This window comes from Sturnus vulgaris, chromosome 5 (assembly GCF_052056855.1).
Source record: "Sturnus vulgaris isolate bStuVul1 chromosome 5, bStuVul1.hap1, whole genome shotgun sequence".
NCBI classification, from domain to species: Eukaryota; Metazoa; Chordata; class Aves; order Passeriformes; family Sturnidae; genus Sturnus; species Sturnus vulgaris.
In genome coordinates, this window is record NC_142247.1 from 34,033,547 (window position 1) to 34,052,386 (window position 18,840).

An 18,840-nucleotide genomic window follows, 5' to 3' on the forward strand; every position below is an offset into this window, starting at 1 on the left:
TCTTGGGCTGCCTTCTGATTCTAGTGAATGGGGGGACTGGTGGATTATGAAGTGTTTCATTTAAATGCTTCATAAGAGAAGTTTATAAATCTCAGTGGAGAAGTCAATCCAACTAATATCTTCAGTCAGCAGCCCGTATTTCTTCAGAACAAAGCCTAAAAGTGGAAAAAAACCCGTTCTCTTTAAGGCCTGTATCACCAGGGGAAACGATCCTTTTTGGTTTGCAGTGAAATTTTACTTTTTTGGGGGAAGGGGGTAATGCAGACCCACAGACCCCCTCACTCAAGGTTCTGTTCCACCAAATGGTTGGTTGGACCTGGGTTCCATAAGCCATCCTCCTCCTTCATGGAACTCCTCCTCTTCATCAGTCTCTTCTTTCTCAGGCTTTGCAAAATGTAGGAAGTCGCTGGGGATGTAACCTATTCCCCTCTCAGGTGGTGATTCTTGATGCATGTGTGGGACAGGCTGGAACAGATCTAAGGAACCTAAGGAACTAATGGTGCCTGCCCTGCTGACAGCAGGCACTGGCTGCTGAGACAACAGGCAGGTGAGGCCAGGGACAAGGCCAGTGGGACACAGCTGGCCACTCTCCCCCAGCTCCCACCTCCCAGGGCAACAAGGACGACTGGGGGACTGGAGCATCTCTTACAAGGAAAGGCTGGAGGAGCTGGGCCTGTTCAGCCTCAAGAAGAGATGACTGAGAGGGGACCTCATCAATGTCCATCAGTACCTGGAGGGAGGGTGTCAGAGGATGAAGCCACGCATTTTTGGTGGTACCAAGCAATAGGACAGGAGACAACGGGCAGAAACTGATGCACGGGAAGTTTCACCCGAACCTGAGGAAGAGCTTCTTTACTGTGTGGTGACCACACACTGGAACATGTTGCCCAGAGAGACTGGAATCTCTCTAACTGGAGATATTCCAGAGCCTCCTGGATGCAATCCTGTGCCTTGTCCTCTAGGATGACCCTGCTTGAGCCGGGAGGTCGGACCAGCTGACACACTGTAGTCCCTTCCAGGCTGACCCATTTGTGGTTCTGTGAGGCCGAGGCCGCAGGGCTGCCCCTGGTCAGAGGCCCCGCTACACAATGGCCAGCAGCAGCAGCCCTGCGGGACGGAGCTGTGGCGAGGGCAGCCCTCGGTGGCAGCCCCGGCTGTGCCGCCGCTGTGCCCCAGCGCCGCGCGGGCGGGGCGGGCCCGGCGCCCCCCGGCCCGGCCGCTCCATAAAGGAGGCGGGCAGGCCGGCCCGGCGGGAGGGCGCGCGCTGAGGGAAGAGCCGGCGCGAGTGGCGGGGAGGCGGCGCGGAGGGAGGGCAGCCCGGCTGCGGGAAGCGGGGCTCCGCGCTGGGACTGGTTCCTTCGCAGCCATTTTCCGTCCAACCAAACAGCCGATTTGCGGAGGGAGCCAACCAGGGCCGCACTGGAGGTTTGTGCCTGGCTCCGGCCAATGATTGGTAACCGGTTCCACTGCAGGCTCGAATGAAATGTCCGTCTCCCTCCCCGGGCCCCGGCGCTGCCGCCGCGCCGCCGCCGCGGGCACCAGGAAGTGCGGGGCTACCGCCTCGGGCCCCGCACCGACCGCGCGTCGCTTTGTGCGGCCGGAGCCGCGGGGGCCGCGCGGCCGGGGAGCCGAGCAGGGTGGGCGGGCGGGGAGGGGAGCAGAGCAGAGCGGAGCGGAGCGGGCGGGCAGAGAGGGAGGCGGCGGCGAGGGGGGTGTCGGCAGGGGCGGCGGGGCGGCTGCCCCCGCCGGTGTCCCGCTCTCTCCGCGCGGCCCTCCCCGCTCCGGCTCCATTTTGCGGCCTAGGCAGGGGTGGGGGCAGCAGGCGGAGCTGCCCCGTGGCCGGCCGCTACCCCGCACCGCCCGCTGAGAAGCGGCGGGCACTCGCGGAGCGCACGGCCTCCCGCCATCCCTCGGTCTCCGCGCCGGCCGCGCTCGCTGTGTCCCGGGGCCGCGGCTTTGTGGTGGCCGCGCCGGGCGGAGGGGGCTCCGTGCTCTTTTGTGTTCGCCCGGCCGAGCCCCCTCCCCTCGCCGCGGGAGCGAGGGGCCGGGACCCCCCACCACGCCCACGGCCCCTGGCCGGGCTGGGAGCCGGGCAGGGAGGCCACAGCGGCCCGGTCTCTCCTCCCCGTCCCCCCCGCGCCGTTGTCGGGACCGAAATTTCGTGGAATATTTGGCGGTATTTTGCAGAGATGAGCGTAGGGCGAGGCCCTGGGATGTGGTGGCAGTACCCGGCTGGCCGTGCGGGCGGGAATGCGAGGCCTCGGTGGCTGCGCGGGTCCCGGCAGAGGCGCCCGGCCGGCCGCGGGCAGGTGCGGGTAGCGCGGAAATCGCAGCCCAGGTGACCAACAATAAAGTTGCTCATTAACTGAGGACTCGTCGTCTTGTGCCATTTGTAAACAAGGGGTCACGATAGACGAGTTACCTCTCGAGCAGATGTGAGCTGAGTGCCAGGAAGGCTCGGAGGCTGTTGGTGTAAGTAGGAAGGTGTCCCCCGTGCCCCCGCGCTGGCTGCGTTTGCATCATTGAAGGGCATGAAATCGGGAAATGGGATCGATCGGCTCGCAGTGGCACAGATGCAACTGGGTGGCATCAGCACTTGTCCTGTGACACATGGCAAATGGGAGAAAGACGGGACCCTGCCTTTATCAATGTCTACACAACTTTTCTGTGTGTGGCAGGTGTTCTTGAACAGACCTGTGTGTGCTAGCCACTGTTCTGCCTCCAGAAATTATGTAGTTGGTGATCCTGAAGAGTACTGTCGAGGTTATTCACAGACAATCCTATTGGAAAACAATAAAAAAGTCATGTGTTCTAGTAATGCTTCTGCATATATATATTTATTTATTTTTTCTGCAGTATAGCAGCAGTAGAAAATCAGTGTTAGCTTTAACAATTTCTTTGTGGCTTAACCAAAAAGATTTTATTCTGAAAAGAGCTGTCAGGTAAAAGCTACCTAGTATGCTTGGCTTGCTTTTGGGATGGCAAAATTATTGATAACATTTCTAGGCATTGAGGAGCACAGAAATCTGGATTTCAGCCCATTCATGGACTCTGTTACATGTAGTAACCATTCCTTGGCATCTTGATAGGTGGCAGTTATTGTCAATTAAAAAAAAAAATCAGCATTCTCAAAAGAAGCTCTGGCAAAATGGTAGGAAAAAGGAAGATCGCAGGTTCCACTTTGGTCAGTATTCAGAGTATGGCTTTAATTGGCTTGCAGGAATGGAGAAATGGTGTCTTTATATAAATCATTAGCATACTGTTCCTAAACAATGAGCTTGCAGTTGCTTTCTTTTTTTCTTTGCTTATGTGGCCTGTGGCATGACAGTTGTAATGTAAAGGCAGGATCCATCTGCAATCCTCTAGGACACCCGAGGTGGCTCAGTCTGAATCATTCTGAGGCCTGTGTGAGTTGCTTTTGCGCTGTGCATTGAGCGGCTGGTTATACATTGTCTTGGCTGCTGGAATTTACAGCTATGACATTATGCTGGGAGAAGTTAGGAGCACTGGGTGTTTTTCTTTTAGACTTCAGGATTTGACAGTCACAGCAGTTCAAAGCTTAACTCTTATTTGTGGTAATAATTACATAGAGGGAGGCAATGTTCAGAAATTGAATGAAAAAGAATGTTTAAGATAATGTCAAGATATGAAACATTAAACACTGAAACTTTGAAAGTCTGATACCTTGTTTTGTCAACATTTAAAAAAGGTTTGAAAGGTTCTTCCTTTACTGTTTTAAAATGTAAATCTAATGGCGCTCCACCTTTAAAATTCTGTTTAGAAAGAAACTTGGCTGTTACTACTGAGTTTTGCAGTAATGTTTTAAAGAAACTCAGTATTTGGAAATTGATATATCAGTGGCAGGATGCTTGTAAAAAGAGCAAAACGTGATTATGTATATGCATACTAAACAATACGGGTAAATAACATTGATAGAATAAAAGCAAGTGTCAGCAAATTCACTAGTTTTGGCTGAAAATATTGGTCTGGTCTGAACTAGCTTTGTAGAACTCTTACTTGCCCTGTTGCTTGAGAGGAAGAAGCTGCTTGGCATACCTGAGTTACTACCTCAACAAAGGAAAAATAACTTACTTAAAAAGGTTATCAAACTTCTAAAAGACAGGATTTATAGATTGCTGCTTAATAAACAGATAAGCTTAATTCTTCACAAAAATGCTAGAAAAGTATCAAAAACTTATTATTGAAAGGTAATGTAGGAATTTCAGTTAGGTTGCTGAAGGAAGGAGGTGCTGGTGCAGTGTGTTCAGCACTGTTTTCCTCTTGCAGCTTCTGTAAAAGCAACTAAACTGCCTCAATTCCTCTTCTCATCATATTTATTTTCCCCTCCAGCTTATCTCTTCTACTTCCAAAAAAGACACTGCATGGAAACTCAGTTTTTCCTGCTTGCTCTGTATCACTGACCCATTCCTCCTTGATGTGAAAATACATGAAGTTTTAGCTCAGCCATATATATTGGAGCTAACAGTGCCTGTGGATGTTAGCCAGCCGGGGAAGAAGCCACCAGCTGCCCTAGCATAGCTGGATCCATGTGGAGGGGGCCTGTAGTCACTGGCATTGGGGCTTGTAAGATAAGACAAAGTTGATTGTTGCATGGAGTGAAAGGTGGCAATGCCCTCTTTGGATTTCATAAGGGAAAGTTTCCTCCCCGTGGGCCAGGGGAAGGACCTGGTACAGCCCAGATGCTAATGAGCCTTGGTGACACTGTCTGGTCCTCTCAGGATCAGTCTGCTTTTCCCAGTGTTATTCTGCTGTGGGGGAAAACACTGAATGTAAGGGATTATAGAAGCCTGAGCTGGAGAGAGTGCAGCATCTGGTTTTGTTCTAGCTATGTACTAAGGGGTTTAGTCTTACATTTTTGTGTATGGGCTGGAACAATGTCCTGTGAATGCATTCACCAGTTGGTATTTTTTGCTGCAGGTGAGAATTAAGTTGGAAATTAGGATGCCCAGAAGTCACTGAAAAATAAAAGGAAATTGAAGGTGTATTTTCAATTGAGAAATCTTTCTGCTTAACAGGAGAGGGTGCAGAAAGCTCAAATAAAACCGTGTCTCTGCTGTTACAGCTTTACACCTCTCATGATAAGGTGTGGTCGTGAATGATGTAGTTATTGCCTACAGCTTTAGATATTGTTTCTGTCCTGCTTGTTTGGCAGACATGACTGCATGGAACGTGTACCAAGCGCTTCAGTTCATTGCATATCATTTTCTACTGCCCGTCTTGTAGGGTAGCAGTTTTGGGAGACAGGGTGAATAAATTCCACATGAAATGCTTAAATCACAAGAGGCCTTTGGTTTCCCTTCAAGGGGGCAGTTTGCAAATCATTGCCAGATAACTTCCCTGTTCTGAAAACAAAAATCTTGTTTCTTCTTTTTTTTTCCTTTTATACTGATCTAAGCTTTAGTCCCTTCTCAGTGCTAGCAGGTTCGGGCTTGCATTCTTCTTTAGTTATCATTTAGCTGAGCCACTGATACTGACTGCGCTCTTAAGAGAGCTTATAAGATTAAACAGGATGCAAGATTTACTTTGAGATACTGGTGTTTTATTAGTTCAGTATAGATATATTATAGGAGCAGTCTGGATTGCAGGTAGCTGACAGGAGTAAATTTTTTTTTAAGCATCCTCCAGAATATTTATACCAGATGTCAGTGTAAACCTGTATGTTCATTCACTTGTATCTTATCACTTAATCTTTGCCCTTGAAACGTTTCTCTTTTAACATATTTCTTTGTTTAATTTCCATGCATCAAGTAGTTTGTATATCCCTAGTAATATTCTTTCTTTATTAGAGATGGAAAAACAGAACAGAAACCGCCAACAGAAAACATTGTGCTGCTGCTCTATATTCAGATTTTTCTTTTGCAGTGTAGTGCTGAACGTTTGTATCCTGTACTTGTTTACTCTCCCTGGTTGTTGATAAAATCAGACAGTGGCATGGTCATTTTAGAGACTGACATGTCACTTCTGATCTGCTTAGCTCTCAGTCTTGCTTCAGTCCATGTGTATGCATGGAGGAGCTTCAGTGTCTTCTTAGCACTGGAGGCTGAGGATAATGTACAACCTGTAGTAATTGCTTCCTGCAGTCGTGCACTGGAGGACTGAGGTGTTGGAAGCCTTCCCTTGTGCAGTTTGGCAGCCACACAGAGGTAGGAGATGGTCTTGTTTTGAAAGGCATTGCAGTGTTTGCATGCTAAAACTGCTGTGCAAATGTGACGTCTAATCTGTAAATGGCTACTTCTCTTTAAAGCAAGTTGTGACAACTTGGCAGTCTAAAGCAAAATCTGAGAGGAGAGTTCTTGCCCACCTGAACCTTTTAGGATTAGAGCACCCAGAATTTTGCCTATTCTAGTATCTACTTCAATCTAAAGTAGTAGGTCTTCCTACTAAAAGGGCCAGTGTAAGAACTGTTGGCCCTTTTAGTCTCCCAGTGACTGCAGTTAGTGTAGACAAGGTGTTGCTTCTGTTCTACACTGGACTGCTGCCTTTCCAGAGCAACTTCAAGGACACAGAATTTAGTTTGTGTCATGGTTTTGGAGGGGTTTTATTGGTTGTTTGGGGTTTTTGTTTATTTAAAGGAGGGTGATTAAATAGCAACAATGTAGTGAGAACAGTGTTTTCTTATTTTCTGAATTGTTGTTGTATGTATTATAGAACTTGTGCTGAGCTTTACAATCAGATAATGTGGTGATGGGCTGGAGTTTTGACCATCTGAAATGAAAGCTGTAATGTGTGAGCATGTAACTGTTTATTATGAGATGACTGGGATAGCAGTGGCCACATTTTTCTGCAAGGTCATGTTTGTCATCCATCGGGCTCAAAGAAATACAAGTAGGGTGACTTGGATGGCATATTAATTACAGTTGCTATATTCAGATACCTGGATCTAGATTTGAATTGAATGACAACTCTGGCTGAAGTTCTTCCATCAACTTACTTGGATTGAAGTAATGTGCTGAGATCCACTGCCTCCCTCACTGTGACGTGAGCCGGGCTGTGGAGGAGGCTCGTGGGGCAGCTGGGCAGGCTCTGTCTGTGGTGGCCTTCAAGATGTGGCTGGAGAAAACCCTGAGTGCTCTGCTCTGAGCTCAGAGCTGACCCTGCTTTTAGCAGGGGTTGGAGTAGAGACCTCCCACGGCCACTTCCAACATAAATTATCCTGTAGTCCTGGGTCAGGAGCAGTCCTGAACATTATGCAGAAGGGTGTTAGTGCTGTCCCTAGTCTCCTCTCCCAAGGCTGTCCTGGCAGCTGAAACTCTTTCTCCAGGTAATACTAACTTATAATACAACTTGTAATACAATTTCAGTTGATGCTAAGCTATCAGTGCCTGTTTTCTTTATCTGAGTCAGATCTGCCTTTTTCTGTTGCAAGCCTTTTCCTGACAATTTTGCTAACCACTATTTTAGATTCATAGTGCTGATAAACATCCACACAAATTCCTACTAATAGTGAAGTAATACATCCTGTAAGTAGATCTGGAAATGTGCACACAGAAAAGAACAGAAGCAAAGGTATTACCTTGAGGATGCATTAGTCTAATATGACCAAAACTGTCTGTAGATGCAGCAGAGGTTTGAGAGAGATTCAAGCAGGAATTGTCTTTTAAAGGCAAGCTGGCTAATGAAAGCAAGATGATTTCTTAGTGTTGCTGGGTCTTGGCAATAAAGATTCAGATGGAGTAGCCTGCAGGAGAGGTGAGCAGAAACCAGCTAGTTATCACATCATGGCAGAAATTTGAAGAGTATTGCAACCCTGGAGGAAGGAAATATATTAGATAAATGTTTCACGGAAGTTTGAAAAAAGAGAGGGAAAGAAAGATCAAGGTATTTAAAATACCTTATACTGGAGCTGAGTAAAGATTGTTGAGATCCTAAATTAAATTCTAGTAGGGATCAAAGAGCCAAAACTGCGAACAAGACTACCAGAAAACCCTAACTTAATTTTGGAGGTAGCTTTTGGGATTTACCAGACTGCAATTTTAATTGCTTTGAAGTCCAGAAGGAAGAGAGAGGCATGATTCTCTTAACGATGTGTGGTTTTGGTGATCGTGACATGCAGGATTGTAATATCCTTGCACTGTTGTTACAGTAAGCTGAGTGAGCAAACTGCAGACTCTTTGGGAGGTTGAAAAGCAAAGTTAAATCTCCCTAGAGTCTAGAAAATGTGGACGAAGTGAATTTATGTGAAGGTTGGCACATGGAAGGTTAATGCCTAAAATACTGCCCTTCCTTTGATTAGAACTGCTGTGTGTAAGTTGAAGCTTGTTTACAAAGGCCCAGCAAAAGGGACCTGAAGTTCTTTATAAAAGCATGTGTATTATTCTGTACAATGAAGAAGACTGGAAGAGTCTTTTTCTCTTGAGCAGCTCCAAAGGCTCCATCCAGCTGTTGTTGGAATGTGAGCAGCGCTCGTGTTATTTGTACGTCTGTGGCCAAGTGTAACACTGGACATTGCTTGAAGGTTTCAGAGTGAAACTCAACCCTGTGGCCACAAGAAAAGTGCAGATTAGTGAGAGGTTAAATGCTTATATTTCTCAGTAGGTGTAAAAGTGGTACAACATTGCTTCTCCCTCCCTCCTTCTCTCCCTCTTCAGGGTAATGGGTGTGCAAAAAAGTGAGCTCTGTGGTTCACAACAACAATAGCAACAACCATGTGATCCTTCAGAGTACCCACACAGTGGGTATGGGGTCAGTGAGTGAAGTCAGCTGGGCTCTGCCTCCCCAGGGGCTATGTGTGTCAGTAAGAAGGAGGAAAGTACAGGCTCTTTTGGCTTCCCTTTTTCTCCTGGCATTAAAGTTAGCTATTAAACTGTGACTGCCCCCATCTCCAAAGCCTCATGAAGAAATCTTGTTGGCCACCATATCAGAACATTGAGAGAAGAGCACCTAAGGATGCCCAGAGAGTGAGGCAGGGCAGGACCAGGGAATGCTAAAACATGAGTCAGAAGGCACATAGGAGTAACTGGTGTCTCGGGGAGGATGAGGATGAAAAGCTGGTCCCACGGTCTGGCTCCAAGTTTGTCAGTGGGCTTGACAAACCAACATGGAGGGTAAAGGTGAGTGAAGGATGCACTCTGTGCAGTAATTGATAGGTAAAGCATTCAGTGAACAGGGGCTGCTGTAGGTTTTGAGGGTTTTTCAGAGACATCTTGCGTGTTCTGGTCAGAATCTCAATGTGCTACATGAACCAAATGATTCTGTGCATGGCCTGTGCCTCTGGCTGGGTTTTTTGGGAAGCCACAAAAAATAGTTGAACTATTTCCACTGTCAATAAAACTCAGGAATGACAGTGGCAATGCTGTTCTCTAATAATAAAATATTTATGCTATATATAAATTGATCTCATAGTTTGATTAATGTGCCGGGTTTGAGTAATAGCTGCACTTAGTGATGTAACAATCACACCTGAAAGGTTTCCTTCTTCCATTTGTAGATGGATGGTGACAGCTCTACAACAGATGCTTCTCAGTTAGGAATTGCTGGAGATTACATTGGTGGCAGTCACTATGTGATACAGCCTCATGATGGTAAGAAATGAGTAAATACTACTTTTACTCTGCATATGTGTGTATATATTTTTCTTCTTGTATCATTCTTTGCTATTTTCTCTCAGGCTAAGAATTTGCCATTGTTTTCATAATGCCTCATTGTATAAAGCATTTTTTCTGCAATTTGAAGGGGGGAGGTTGAATTTTTTGATGTTGGCAGAGAAACCTTGAGGGAATGACAAAAATATTGACATTCTAAGAAAACAGTTTGTATTTTGACATGGCATTAAGAATGGTTGGTGATCAGCAGCCACGTACACTTCTGTGCATAATGTGACAAAATGCTATCTTTATAAAGGTACCCTGATGTTGCAACTATTTTAAAAATTATTTCTATGATGTTAACACACTGTGCTTTTAAAGGTCTTCATCCTTCAGTGTAAGATTTTCAACTGAATTATTGCCTGCTGTCTATCAAATATAATTTCTATTAACTTGTCTTCATTTCATTAGACACAGAAGACAGTATGAATGATCATGAAGATACAAATGGCTCAAAAGAGAGTTTTAGAGAACAAGATATATATCTTCCAATCGCCAATGTGGCAAGGATAATGAAAAATGCCATACCCCAAACAGGAAAGGTAATACAGTTGTCTGGTAAAGAAAGTGTGTTAATGAGTTTATTCCTTCCTCTCAGTGAACTTGAGCTGATTAGAACAACATATTTTTCCAAATGATACTGGTCTATTGGAGAAAAGCGTTATAAAAGGAAAGGGGGAAAAAAAGCCCCAGGAGCAGGAGGTGATTGCAACCAAGTCCATTTTTCTTAGATTTCTGAAAGCTTTTAGTAACTGCTGTAATTAGAGCATCCAGAACTATTTTTCATAGGGCTTTCAAGAGCTTCCTTTTTCTAAGATGCGTTCTCTGGCATTGTTGTAAAGGATCAGACTTGATGACAATCACTAAGAATATTTTCTATGCAATTCTCTTGAGAGATTTAGTCTGCTTTCATTGAGGTGCATAAATTTGGAATAAGTGAATCATTTTGGCTGAAATAGAAATCCAGGGCTCATTCTAAAGGAAAGAGAATGATTAGCCTTCTATCACCTGAATATTCACATACCCAAATGCTAGTGACCTAAGAAGTTTGCTTTATACCGTGGAGCAGATAAGGCCAGTTATTGAAAACCTTATTTATTTCTTACTTCTAAGAATAGACTTTTTAATCCATTCTGCTGAGCTGGTGATTGTATAAGTATTTCATCATTCTACCTGTTTATCTTAAGCCTTTGCAGGGCTCCTATGACTTGCTGTTTTTCTATTGTATTCCAATATAATTCCAGCCACAGGAGCATTTCCTCTAGCTAAAACTAATCTCTCTTTTTGGAGATCGCTAAATAGAAACAAGACATAATTTACTTGCATCTGCTTGTATTTTATAGTGTTCTGGGCTTTCTGGAGATCTGGATGTTACATTTATAACTTTGCTGTGAAAAGCTCTACCCTAGTCCATATTGTCATAAATTTTTAGTGATCAAGATGAGATTTTTCTCAAGAATTTAGCATATGGGATGTAGAGCTATCTTGAAAAATCAGGATGGTTTTTTGTGAAAAACTGCAAGGGAAGCTGCTGGCTGATGACTTCTGAAAATCTCACCCCACGTGTCTGAAAATACCAGAGGAACTAGTGAAGACTGCACACAGTTACTGCTTAAGTTTTTTAGGTTCTTTTCATGTGAAGAATAAGAATCTTGTTTATGATAATCTTTTTGTTGACTCCTGTCAGCTTCCCAAGTAATCATGAGTAATACTTGCTGTAATTTTAAATCAGTTAAATGACTTTTGTCTGGCTGAAAACTGTAATCAAATTTAGTTATTTAATTCTTGCCAGGGGCATATGTTTCTTCATTTGAATTCTCATTTGGTAAATTTATACCAGAATACTAAAGCATTAGAAAGGGTTGCTGCTAGGTGTATATTCTAGTCCTTGAATCTGGGCAGGATAAAAATAGTTGTCATTGCTGAATTTGTGGGAATATACTGCAGTGGGATTGGAACTACCAATTCTCTTAAAAAGGAGGGGAAGTGGGCTGTGACATTGTAATGAAGAGATTTGAAGGGACATAGGTGAACAAAACCAGAAGCATCTGTGTGTAAAAGCTTGTACAGAACCTAGGACTTCAGGAGATGCTGGCAGTTGGCTGTGCTGCTTGAAATAGTAAAACATGGGTACAATCATGTTACAGCTGGTCTTGTGTAGAGCAGTGAGGACATCCAGTGGTTCGCTATGCAGATGTTGCCTAAATGGGTATTATCATTGGGTTTTGGGATGCTTCCGCTATTATCTGATGTACTCTTTGAGGAATTTCTGGTGAGTTGTTTGAAGTCTTATGTCTTCATTAATGATTTTATGATACTTTTTCCTTACTAGATTGCTAAGGATGCAAAAGAATGTGTACAAGAGTGTGTAAGTGAATTTATCAGCTTTATAACATCAGAAGCAAGTGAGAGGTGTCACCAAGAGAAAAGAAAGACCATCAATGGAGAGGATATTCTCTTCGCCATGTCTACCTTGGGTTTTGATAGCTATGTTGAACCTTTGAAGTTATACCTCCAAAAATTCAGAGAGGTTAGTATATATGGGTATTTCCTCATTTATTTAACCTGGTTGTGTTTGTCCTTAGCTCTCTCTTGTAATTGCATAATGAGTAACTTGTACAGTATCTCACAGCTCTTGGTCAGGGAGTAATGTAATGTTTAAAAGCATTCCAGAGGATGTCAAGAGAAAAAGGAGCAAGTAAGCATTTTGATTAGACTTGCTGATTCAGAATAGTTAAAGCTTTCAGCTGAATAAATTCTCTAATATATTCGCGGTAGTAAATTGCTCTGCTCTTTAAAGGTGCCTATTAAGAACGTTTAATTCGATCTTTGGGTTCAATCAATATGTACTGACTGCATCCTCTAAAGAACTGGCCTAATGCCTATTGTTTGTCTGGACCTCGAATCTGCAAAAGAAAAAACTGTTTTTCTCATGTTGGAATAATGATTCTCATTGAAAACTATCTGCTTCAATGGGGTTTTTAAAATTACTTTTTTAGCCTGTCCCTCAGTTTGCTTTTTATACATAGTATATGCTAGGTATGCTATCCAAACAGTTTAATTTATCCCTTCTCTAGCAGAAAGTGATTTTCTTCATTTCAGCAATTTAGACCTTTTCAAAAATGAAGTTGCTTCTGCTTGGGTTTTTTGTTCTGGTCTGCCTCCCCCTTAAATTGGAAGTACAGTAGATAAGGATGCTCTTCAGAGTTTCTTTGTTTTGTAAACCTAAGATATTTTTAGGTCAGACTCACTAATGATGTTTGTTTCACTGACAGCACTTGAAGCTTCCCCTTTCTGGGAGGTCATTAGCTTGATAATTGAGTAACAGGAGGTGTAATAAAAAGTTGGAATAGTGCTGTGTGCTGTCTTTTCCAGTTCTGTGTAGCAGTTGCACATGCTGTGATAGCACTGTATGTGCTTTTATTAAAAAGGCAAGTGTTGCCTAACTAGTTCCAGTTCCTACCAAATAAGTCTGAAGTGGGTCTGTGCTACTTTCATTCTAAATTGACTAAGTTTGCAGATTATAGATGCTGTGGTAGCAGAGTAGTTGGATTGGATTTTAATTGCATGGATGGGTTAAATAGCTTTGCTCATCAGTTTTAAATCTTCATTCCAGCAAGGGTGTCATCAGGGTGAAATACTTCTGTTTTGTAACTGAGCATTTTGTCTGCAGCAAGCAGTTATAGAGAATCTTTTTTTATGCCCACATTATTTTTGTAGATGTTTTTATGTAATAGCATGAGAGTCTAACTCCAAACTTGTAAAACTGCATGCAGATGACTGGGGGCCTTGGCTTTCTGTGCTGCTATCCTTTCTGGCTGTAGTCCTTGATGTGGGAGAAGAAGTTCCACATCTTGGTTTTAAATGTCAGCTCTTAGTTTATGGTGATGGTGCTTGTGTGTGGTTGGTAAGCAAATGTTGCACATTCTTGGTAGGTGAGATTCTGTGATTTCTTGTAAATGCTCCTTCTGGATTACCACAGATTTTGAACTTTCTGCAGAAGGTGAAAAGCCCTTCTTAGAACCACACAGTCCTAGTTTGCCAAGTTTTTGTTTCAGGAATATGGCTAAGATGAAAAACACTCGTGTAATATGCGCATTCTCAAATCCCATAGAGTTTTACAGGTCTTGGTATTTCAAGTTTCAGCTGTTTCCACTGTGACTCTTCTGCAAGTTTCAAACCTTGGCTAGAACTCCTGGGGCTTTGAAAAAATCTCAAGTTTTTTTTCTGCTGTTTTGGTGCTCTCTCTTCTTAGGCAATGAAAGGAGAAAAGGGAATTGGGGGAACAGTTACAACTGCAGACGGTCTAAGTGAGGAGCTCACAGAAGAAGCATTTAGTGAGTAATACTTTTTAATTTATTATTACTACAGTTTTTATAAAAACAGCACTTCCATCAGGAATCAGCATTCTTACTTGAGTATATCTTGGACTAGTAATAGCTCATGTCAATTGTGGAAAATTTAAAGTTGCATATATTAGTGCTAGTATTTTTCTCTACACTTAAACACAGGTTGTAGCGTAAGGTGAAAACGTTTTTATTCTTTTTTCCTCAGTAGCTACATATTTAGGCCCTGTTCATTCTACTTACAAGACTACTGGGGGAAAAGGTAACATCAACTCCTTGATAACTCGAGGAGCTCATCTTTGAGGAATGAGGCAGAAAGGAAAATCATCTTTGTCTAATTCTGAAGAACTTAATATTTCTTACATGCAAAAGAATGCACAGATTGGCAACTAGAAGGTATAGGGTCAGGAGTATCAAATGCATTCAGTGTAGATTTTCTTCCTTTTACTGTGAATTAAAGCCTGATTGTTTTTTGGGATTTGCACTGATGTTGTTGGTGCTGATTCTTGCATGTAGTCTCCACTTGGGTGTTTAAATGTTATGGGCTGGTAATGTTGAACCTGATACAAGAGGAATTAGGAAGCACAGCTCTAGTCATAGCTACTGATGAGATTTAGTTTTTTAATTATGTGATAAATATCTGTCTAAAATCACTGCTGAACTACTGAACTAGCAAAAATTCAAAACCTGAAGACTAAAATGACCTATTCAGGATTGGAAATACACTTTGCTCTCAGTTTGGCTTTGGCTACGTAAAACAGTGCAGATTCGTTTGGTTTCTTCTAGCCTGGAAGAGGAGCTTATTAAACTGGCTGGAAATTAAGAATCTAAATATTGCAAGGTCCCTTGCAATATTTATATTTTTGATTGCCAGACCTAGGAGCATCAGAGTGCTCTATGAAAAAACTTTAGGTTGCTGTGACTTGAAAAGAGCAACTTTAGAAATGTCCTGGCAGAATTAAGGATGCAAAAGAGATGTTGCAGTAGTAGAAGAAAGTTTAAAAAAATTGTTAAATAACTAATCATGTCAAGCAGGTATTTCTCTCTGCAGGGCCAGCTATAGGTCTGTCTGGAATGAATGATGGTGTCACTGCAGCAGTAGCAGTGATAGCTGTGCTTCTGTGGCATAACCCTAATCTCTTTGTGGTGGCCTTATGCCAGGGCTGGGTCAGGGACTCTCCATTAAGCTGTGTTGGATGTGGAACATGCACATTGAAGGGCAATAAATTTGGGACCTGCCAGAGCCACTCTCAGTATGATCTTAATGCATCTCTTAGCCTGCAACTGAAGCAATTGAAAATTTGTTCAATGAAGGAGGAAGAAATAAAAAAAAGACAACCCCAACCATCCAACCAACCAAAAATCTAATTACAAAACCCTCAAGCAGCAGCTTTCAAATGAAAACTGTTAGGATTATGCTGTGCTTTCAGAATTTTGTATTGGTTATACATCTTGTTTATACTTAGTAACTGAAAGAACAAATCGCCATTGTTTGTGTCCTATGGGAGAATGTTGTGCTACAGTGACTTAACCTCCAATTTAAGAGTTTTGCTGCTTTGCTTCCAAATAGCAGTTGTAAGGCACTTCCTCTGAATGTGAGAGCTCAGAATACACATTGTGAAGGTTTACCTTGGAGCATCACAGCTTGTGTTTTCTCTTGTTATCTCAGAAGTACTTTTTAGTCCTTTTGTTGGTCACCTCTTTCCTCTGTGAAATCAGAGCACTTGTGTGTGCCCTGAAGGACATGCTGAAGTCAATCAGTGCAATGTTGGGCTCTGGCAGTGCCTTTTTTATTTTGTCATTGCCTGTTCCTGTCTTCTGCCTTCCATGGGGCTTCTGTATTATGGAGTTCCTGATAGATCCCAATTTATAAAGCAGCACAATGATTTGAGTTCCTCCCCCATGGCTATTCTCAAGTGCTAACTTTGTGTTTAAACAAAGCCAACTGAATTCTCCAGATTTCTTGGAATACTGAGCACCAGAGATGGCCTTTTCAGTGGTCAGGGTGGTGAGCTCCCCTCCATTTCCCTGTGTACAGGTGGGACATTCTACTTACTCTCGGAGCAAAATTAAGTTGGATTTTCTGTTTCTTCAGGATGGGAATAAACTTGTTCACTTGTAACACTTGGTAGCAAGTGTGACTATACCAGTGTAGGATGGTAACTCAAATTAATGGCTCTGTAGTCCTAGAGTGGACCATGATTATTTAATGGTGACAGACACATCAAACAAGGCTCTGTATATCAAGCAGTTCCTGCCTAACATTTTAAAAATGTTCTCTCTTTCAGCTAACCAGTTGCCAGCAGGCTTAATAACCACAGATGGCCAACAGCAGAATGTTATGGTCTACACAACATCATATCAACAGGTATGATCCTGTCCCCTACTCTCCCTTCTGCTGCTAAAATCCAAACACTAGTTCAGCTGCTCCGTTCTCAAAGATGAGAATTAATTACATATAGTCCTTTGGTGGTGGCTGTCATGCCACTCCAACACTGAGAACTCATGGCTGCTGTGAACTGCTCTGCAGCTTCAGAAAAGGTGCAGTGGAATGTAAGCTTACATTTTCTTACTCTAGATCTCTGGTGTTCAACAAATTCAGTTCTCATGATTTTGAAGAAAACTTTCCATCTGGGAACATGAGACGGAAAACCTGTGCAACTCTAACGAAGAGGCAGTTTTAATGACTGGTGAAGAGATTTATCTCTTTGTATATTAAATAGCTGTAATGTAGCTACCAGAAGCTTGACTAATTGAGGTGTGAGTTCGAGTTCTGACTCAAATCTTTTTCATGATGATTTTAAAGAAATAATTGGATTTTAAAGGTATTAAAGTATTTTTGTTTTGTACAAGAGTTTGTTGTTCTGTATAACTCCTGTATGCATTGTATATTGCAATTTATTACTGTCAGAGATTTGTAGACAGTTTCTTATTTTCATATTGAATCATGTTACTTTTGTAATTCAGGTAAACAGCTGGGTTAATTCATGTTTACCCTTTGAATAAAATTGTAAGGGTAAAGTTCATTTTTGAATGCAAGTTGCCTTTATTATAAAGATTGAGTTAGTCTTGGTTATGTAACTTGTCTTGCATGACAACCTCAACTAACTTTACATGTCAGCTTATTTATTGAAATTTTGAAAGGGACTTTTTCCTCATGAAACTAGCAGCTCAAGAGAATTGCTACAATTGTTTTTTCTAATGTAACTTCTGATTAAAGGTTAATCAAAACCAATGAATGCTCTACTACATTTAGAGGTTTAGAGCTTATCAACAGTGTTAATGAAAGCACTGACTGTGCGATGCAGGTTTTATGTTTTTTCTTTTTTTTTCAGTTGCATTAACTCCTTAGACTTATTTTGATACTTTTAAGGTAGTCTTTCTGCTATTGAAATAACTCTTCCTTTTTATGTATGGCTTTTAGAATCCCAAACTTAGAAATCCAAGGGTAGGGGGGGATTTTATAGTCCTTGTTGCAAAAGATCTCATTTTAACTTTTTACTGAAATGTTTTAATGTTTCTTGTGAGCCTGTGGGAACTCAAAATTGGTAGTGTGTTTTTGTGTCCAGGCTGCGTGGTGTGTGTGTGTGTGTGCACGAGTGGCTGACAGCTGAACAAATGATACAAATATGAAATGGAAGACAGAGACGTCACGTTTGCTGTCTCTTTCCTGGTTTTGCAATAAACTCTACCTAGATAATGTAGTTCTGTATATTTAGTGAGCTGTTCTTGGTAACATTGCTGTTTCTTTAATAATTGGGTGGGTAATTTTGTTGCCATGTCTTAGCCTATTAGGGTGGGGGTGGGGGTTTTAGTAATATCTTTCTCAGACTGAATTTGGGACCTTTGGTATTTTTACTGTTTGCAGTAGACTGAAATGTAATATATTAATTATCTTTCTACATACCTGTTATTAATTTGAGCAAACCACACCTTGAAATTGTTGCCATATGATTTCTTGTTGGTTTTGTCTTTTCTTAAAAAAGAAAAGTAACAGTTCAATATTGGGAAATTAGCATAACCTAAGATATCCCAGAAGCCTGGGATAGGCAGTTCTTTCAACAAAAACTTTTTGTGCAGATTTGAGCAGTGTTTCTTGCCAGTCAGCATCCTGCTGGCAGAGCCTCTGGAGGCGATCCAGTGTATTCTGGGCAGTCTGCGTGGATGTGCTGGGCTTTGTGGCAGCCTGTCGTTCTTCAGCAGCTATGACTGAACAAATGGAGTTTGTCATTAAATGTAAAACTGAATAACACAAACCCTTCACGAGCCCCTTCTGTTTGTATTCAATTTATTTCAGGCCAGCATAGCCTGTTCTTGCTGTTCCCAGATTTGCAATGGAAAAAAGCTGTGATACCAGCTAAGGGAGAAGCTAGGAAAGATTTGGCATTTTAATGTATAGAAAGCAGATTGAGGTGATCCCACACGCTTGCTTGAAACAAGCAACATTTTTCAGGCTCCCCTCTCTGCTGTGACTTTAGGTTAAAGTGTGTAAAGTTTGTGGTTTATTCATGTGAGCAATGAAGCTGATGCTTTTTCTTTTTTCTTTCTTCTCCTCTCACACTCTGAGGGCCAGGGACAAAACTGCAACAAACTTCTCATTCTCTTCCTGAAACTACAGCAGTAAAAGTAATAGTACAACACTTTGTTCCATGTCTCTCTGAAACCATTCTCCTAATAAAAGTTTGCAGGGTACTGTAGCCATGGTACACCAAATAAAACAAATGTGGTCTGAAGAAATATTTGCCTAATTTGTATTAGCAGCAGCACAACCAGTGCATTCTTTATATTTGTTCAACAAATCTGTGTTCTCATTTTGCTCTTTTTAAGTGTTTAAAGTTGACAAGTAGCTAAGACCTAACCAAAGAATGACCATTCTTGCTACATCTTAT

General features: G+C 42.4%; 1 protein-coding gene across 3 annotated transcripts; it reads left to right on the forward strand.

The window, feature by feature from the left end:
* Nucleotides 1-1,278: 1,278 nt before the first annotated feature.
* NFYB (nuclear transcription factor Y subunit beta) lies at nt 1,279-18,207 on the forward strand. Of its 3 annotated transcripts, none has more exons than XM_088165400.1 (7): nt 1,279-1,453; nt 9,449-9,542; nt 10,017-10,147; nt 11,938-12,135; nt 13,861-13,942; nt 16,240-16,319; nt 16,530-18,207. In XM_088165400.1, exons 2-7 carry the CDS (start codon nt 9,449-9,451, stop codon nt 16,560-16,562), a joined length of 618 nt encoding a protein of 205 aa, XP_088021526.1. In that variant the 5' UTR covers nt 1,279-1,453; the 3' UTR covers nt 16,563-18,207. The 3 variants fall into 3 exon arrangements, with proteins under 3 accessions (XP_088021526.1, XP_014732518.1, XP_088021525.1); XM_014877032.2 differs by having other exon boundaries at nt 1,282-1,425; XM_088165399.1 differs by lacking the exon at nt 1,279-1,453 and adding an exon at nt 8,768-9,071.
* Nucleotides 18,208-18,840: the final 633 nt, after the last annotated feature.

Excerpts from the sequence above, each read along its gene's own strand:
- NFYB (XM_088165399.1), top strand. The coding sequence starts at position 8,952 with ATGAGTCAGAAGGCACATAGGAGTAACTGGTGTCTCGGGGAGGATGAG. Across the intron at positions 9,072-9,448 it reads AACCAACATGGAGGGTAAAG|ATGGATGGTGACAGCTCTAC; the intron begins GTGAGTGAAGGA and ends TTCCATTTGTAG. Across the intron at positions 16,320-16,529 it reads ACACAACATCATATCAACAG|ATCTCTGGTGTTCAACAAAT; the intron begins GTATGATCCTGT and ends TTCTTACTCTAG.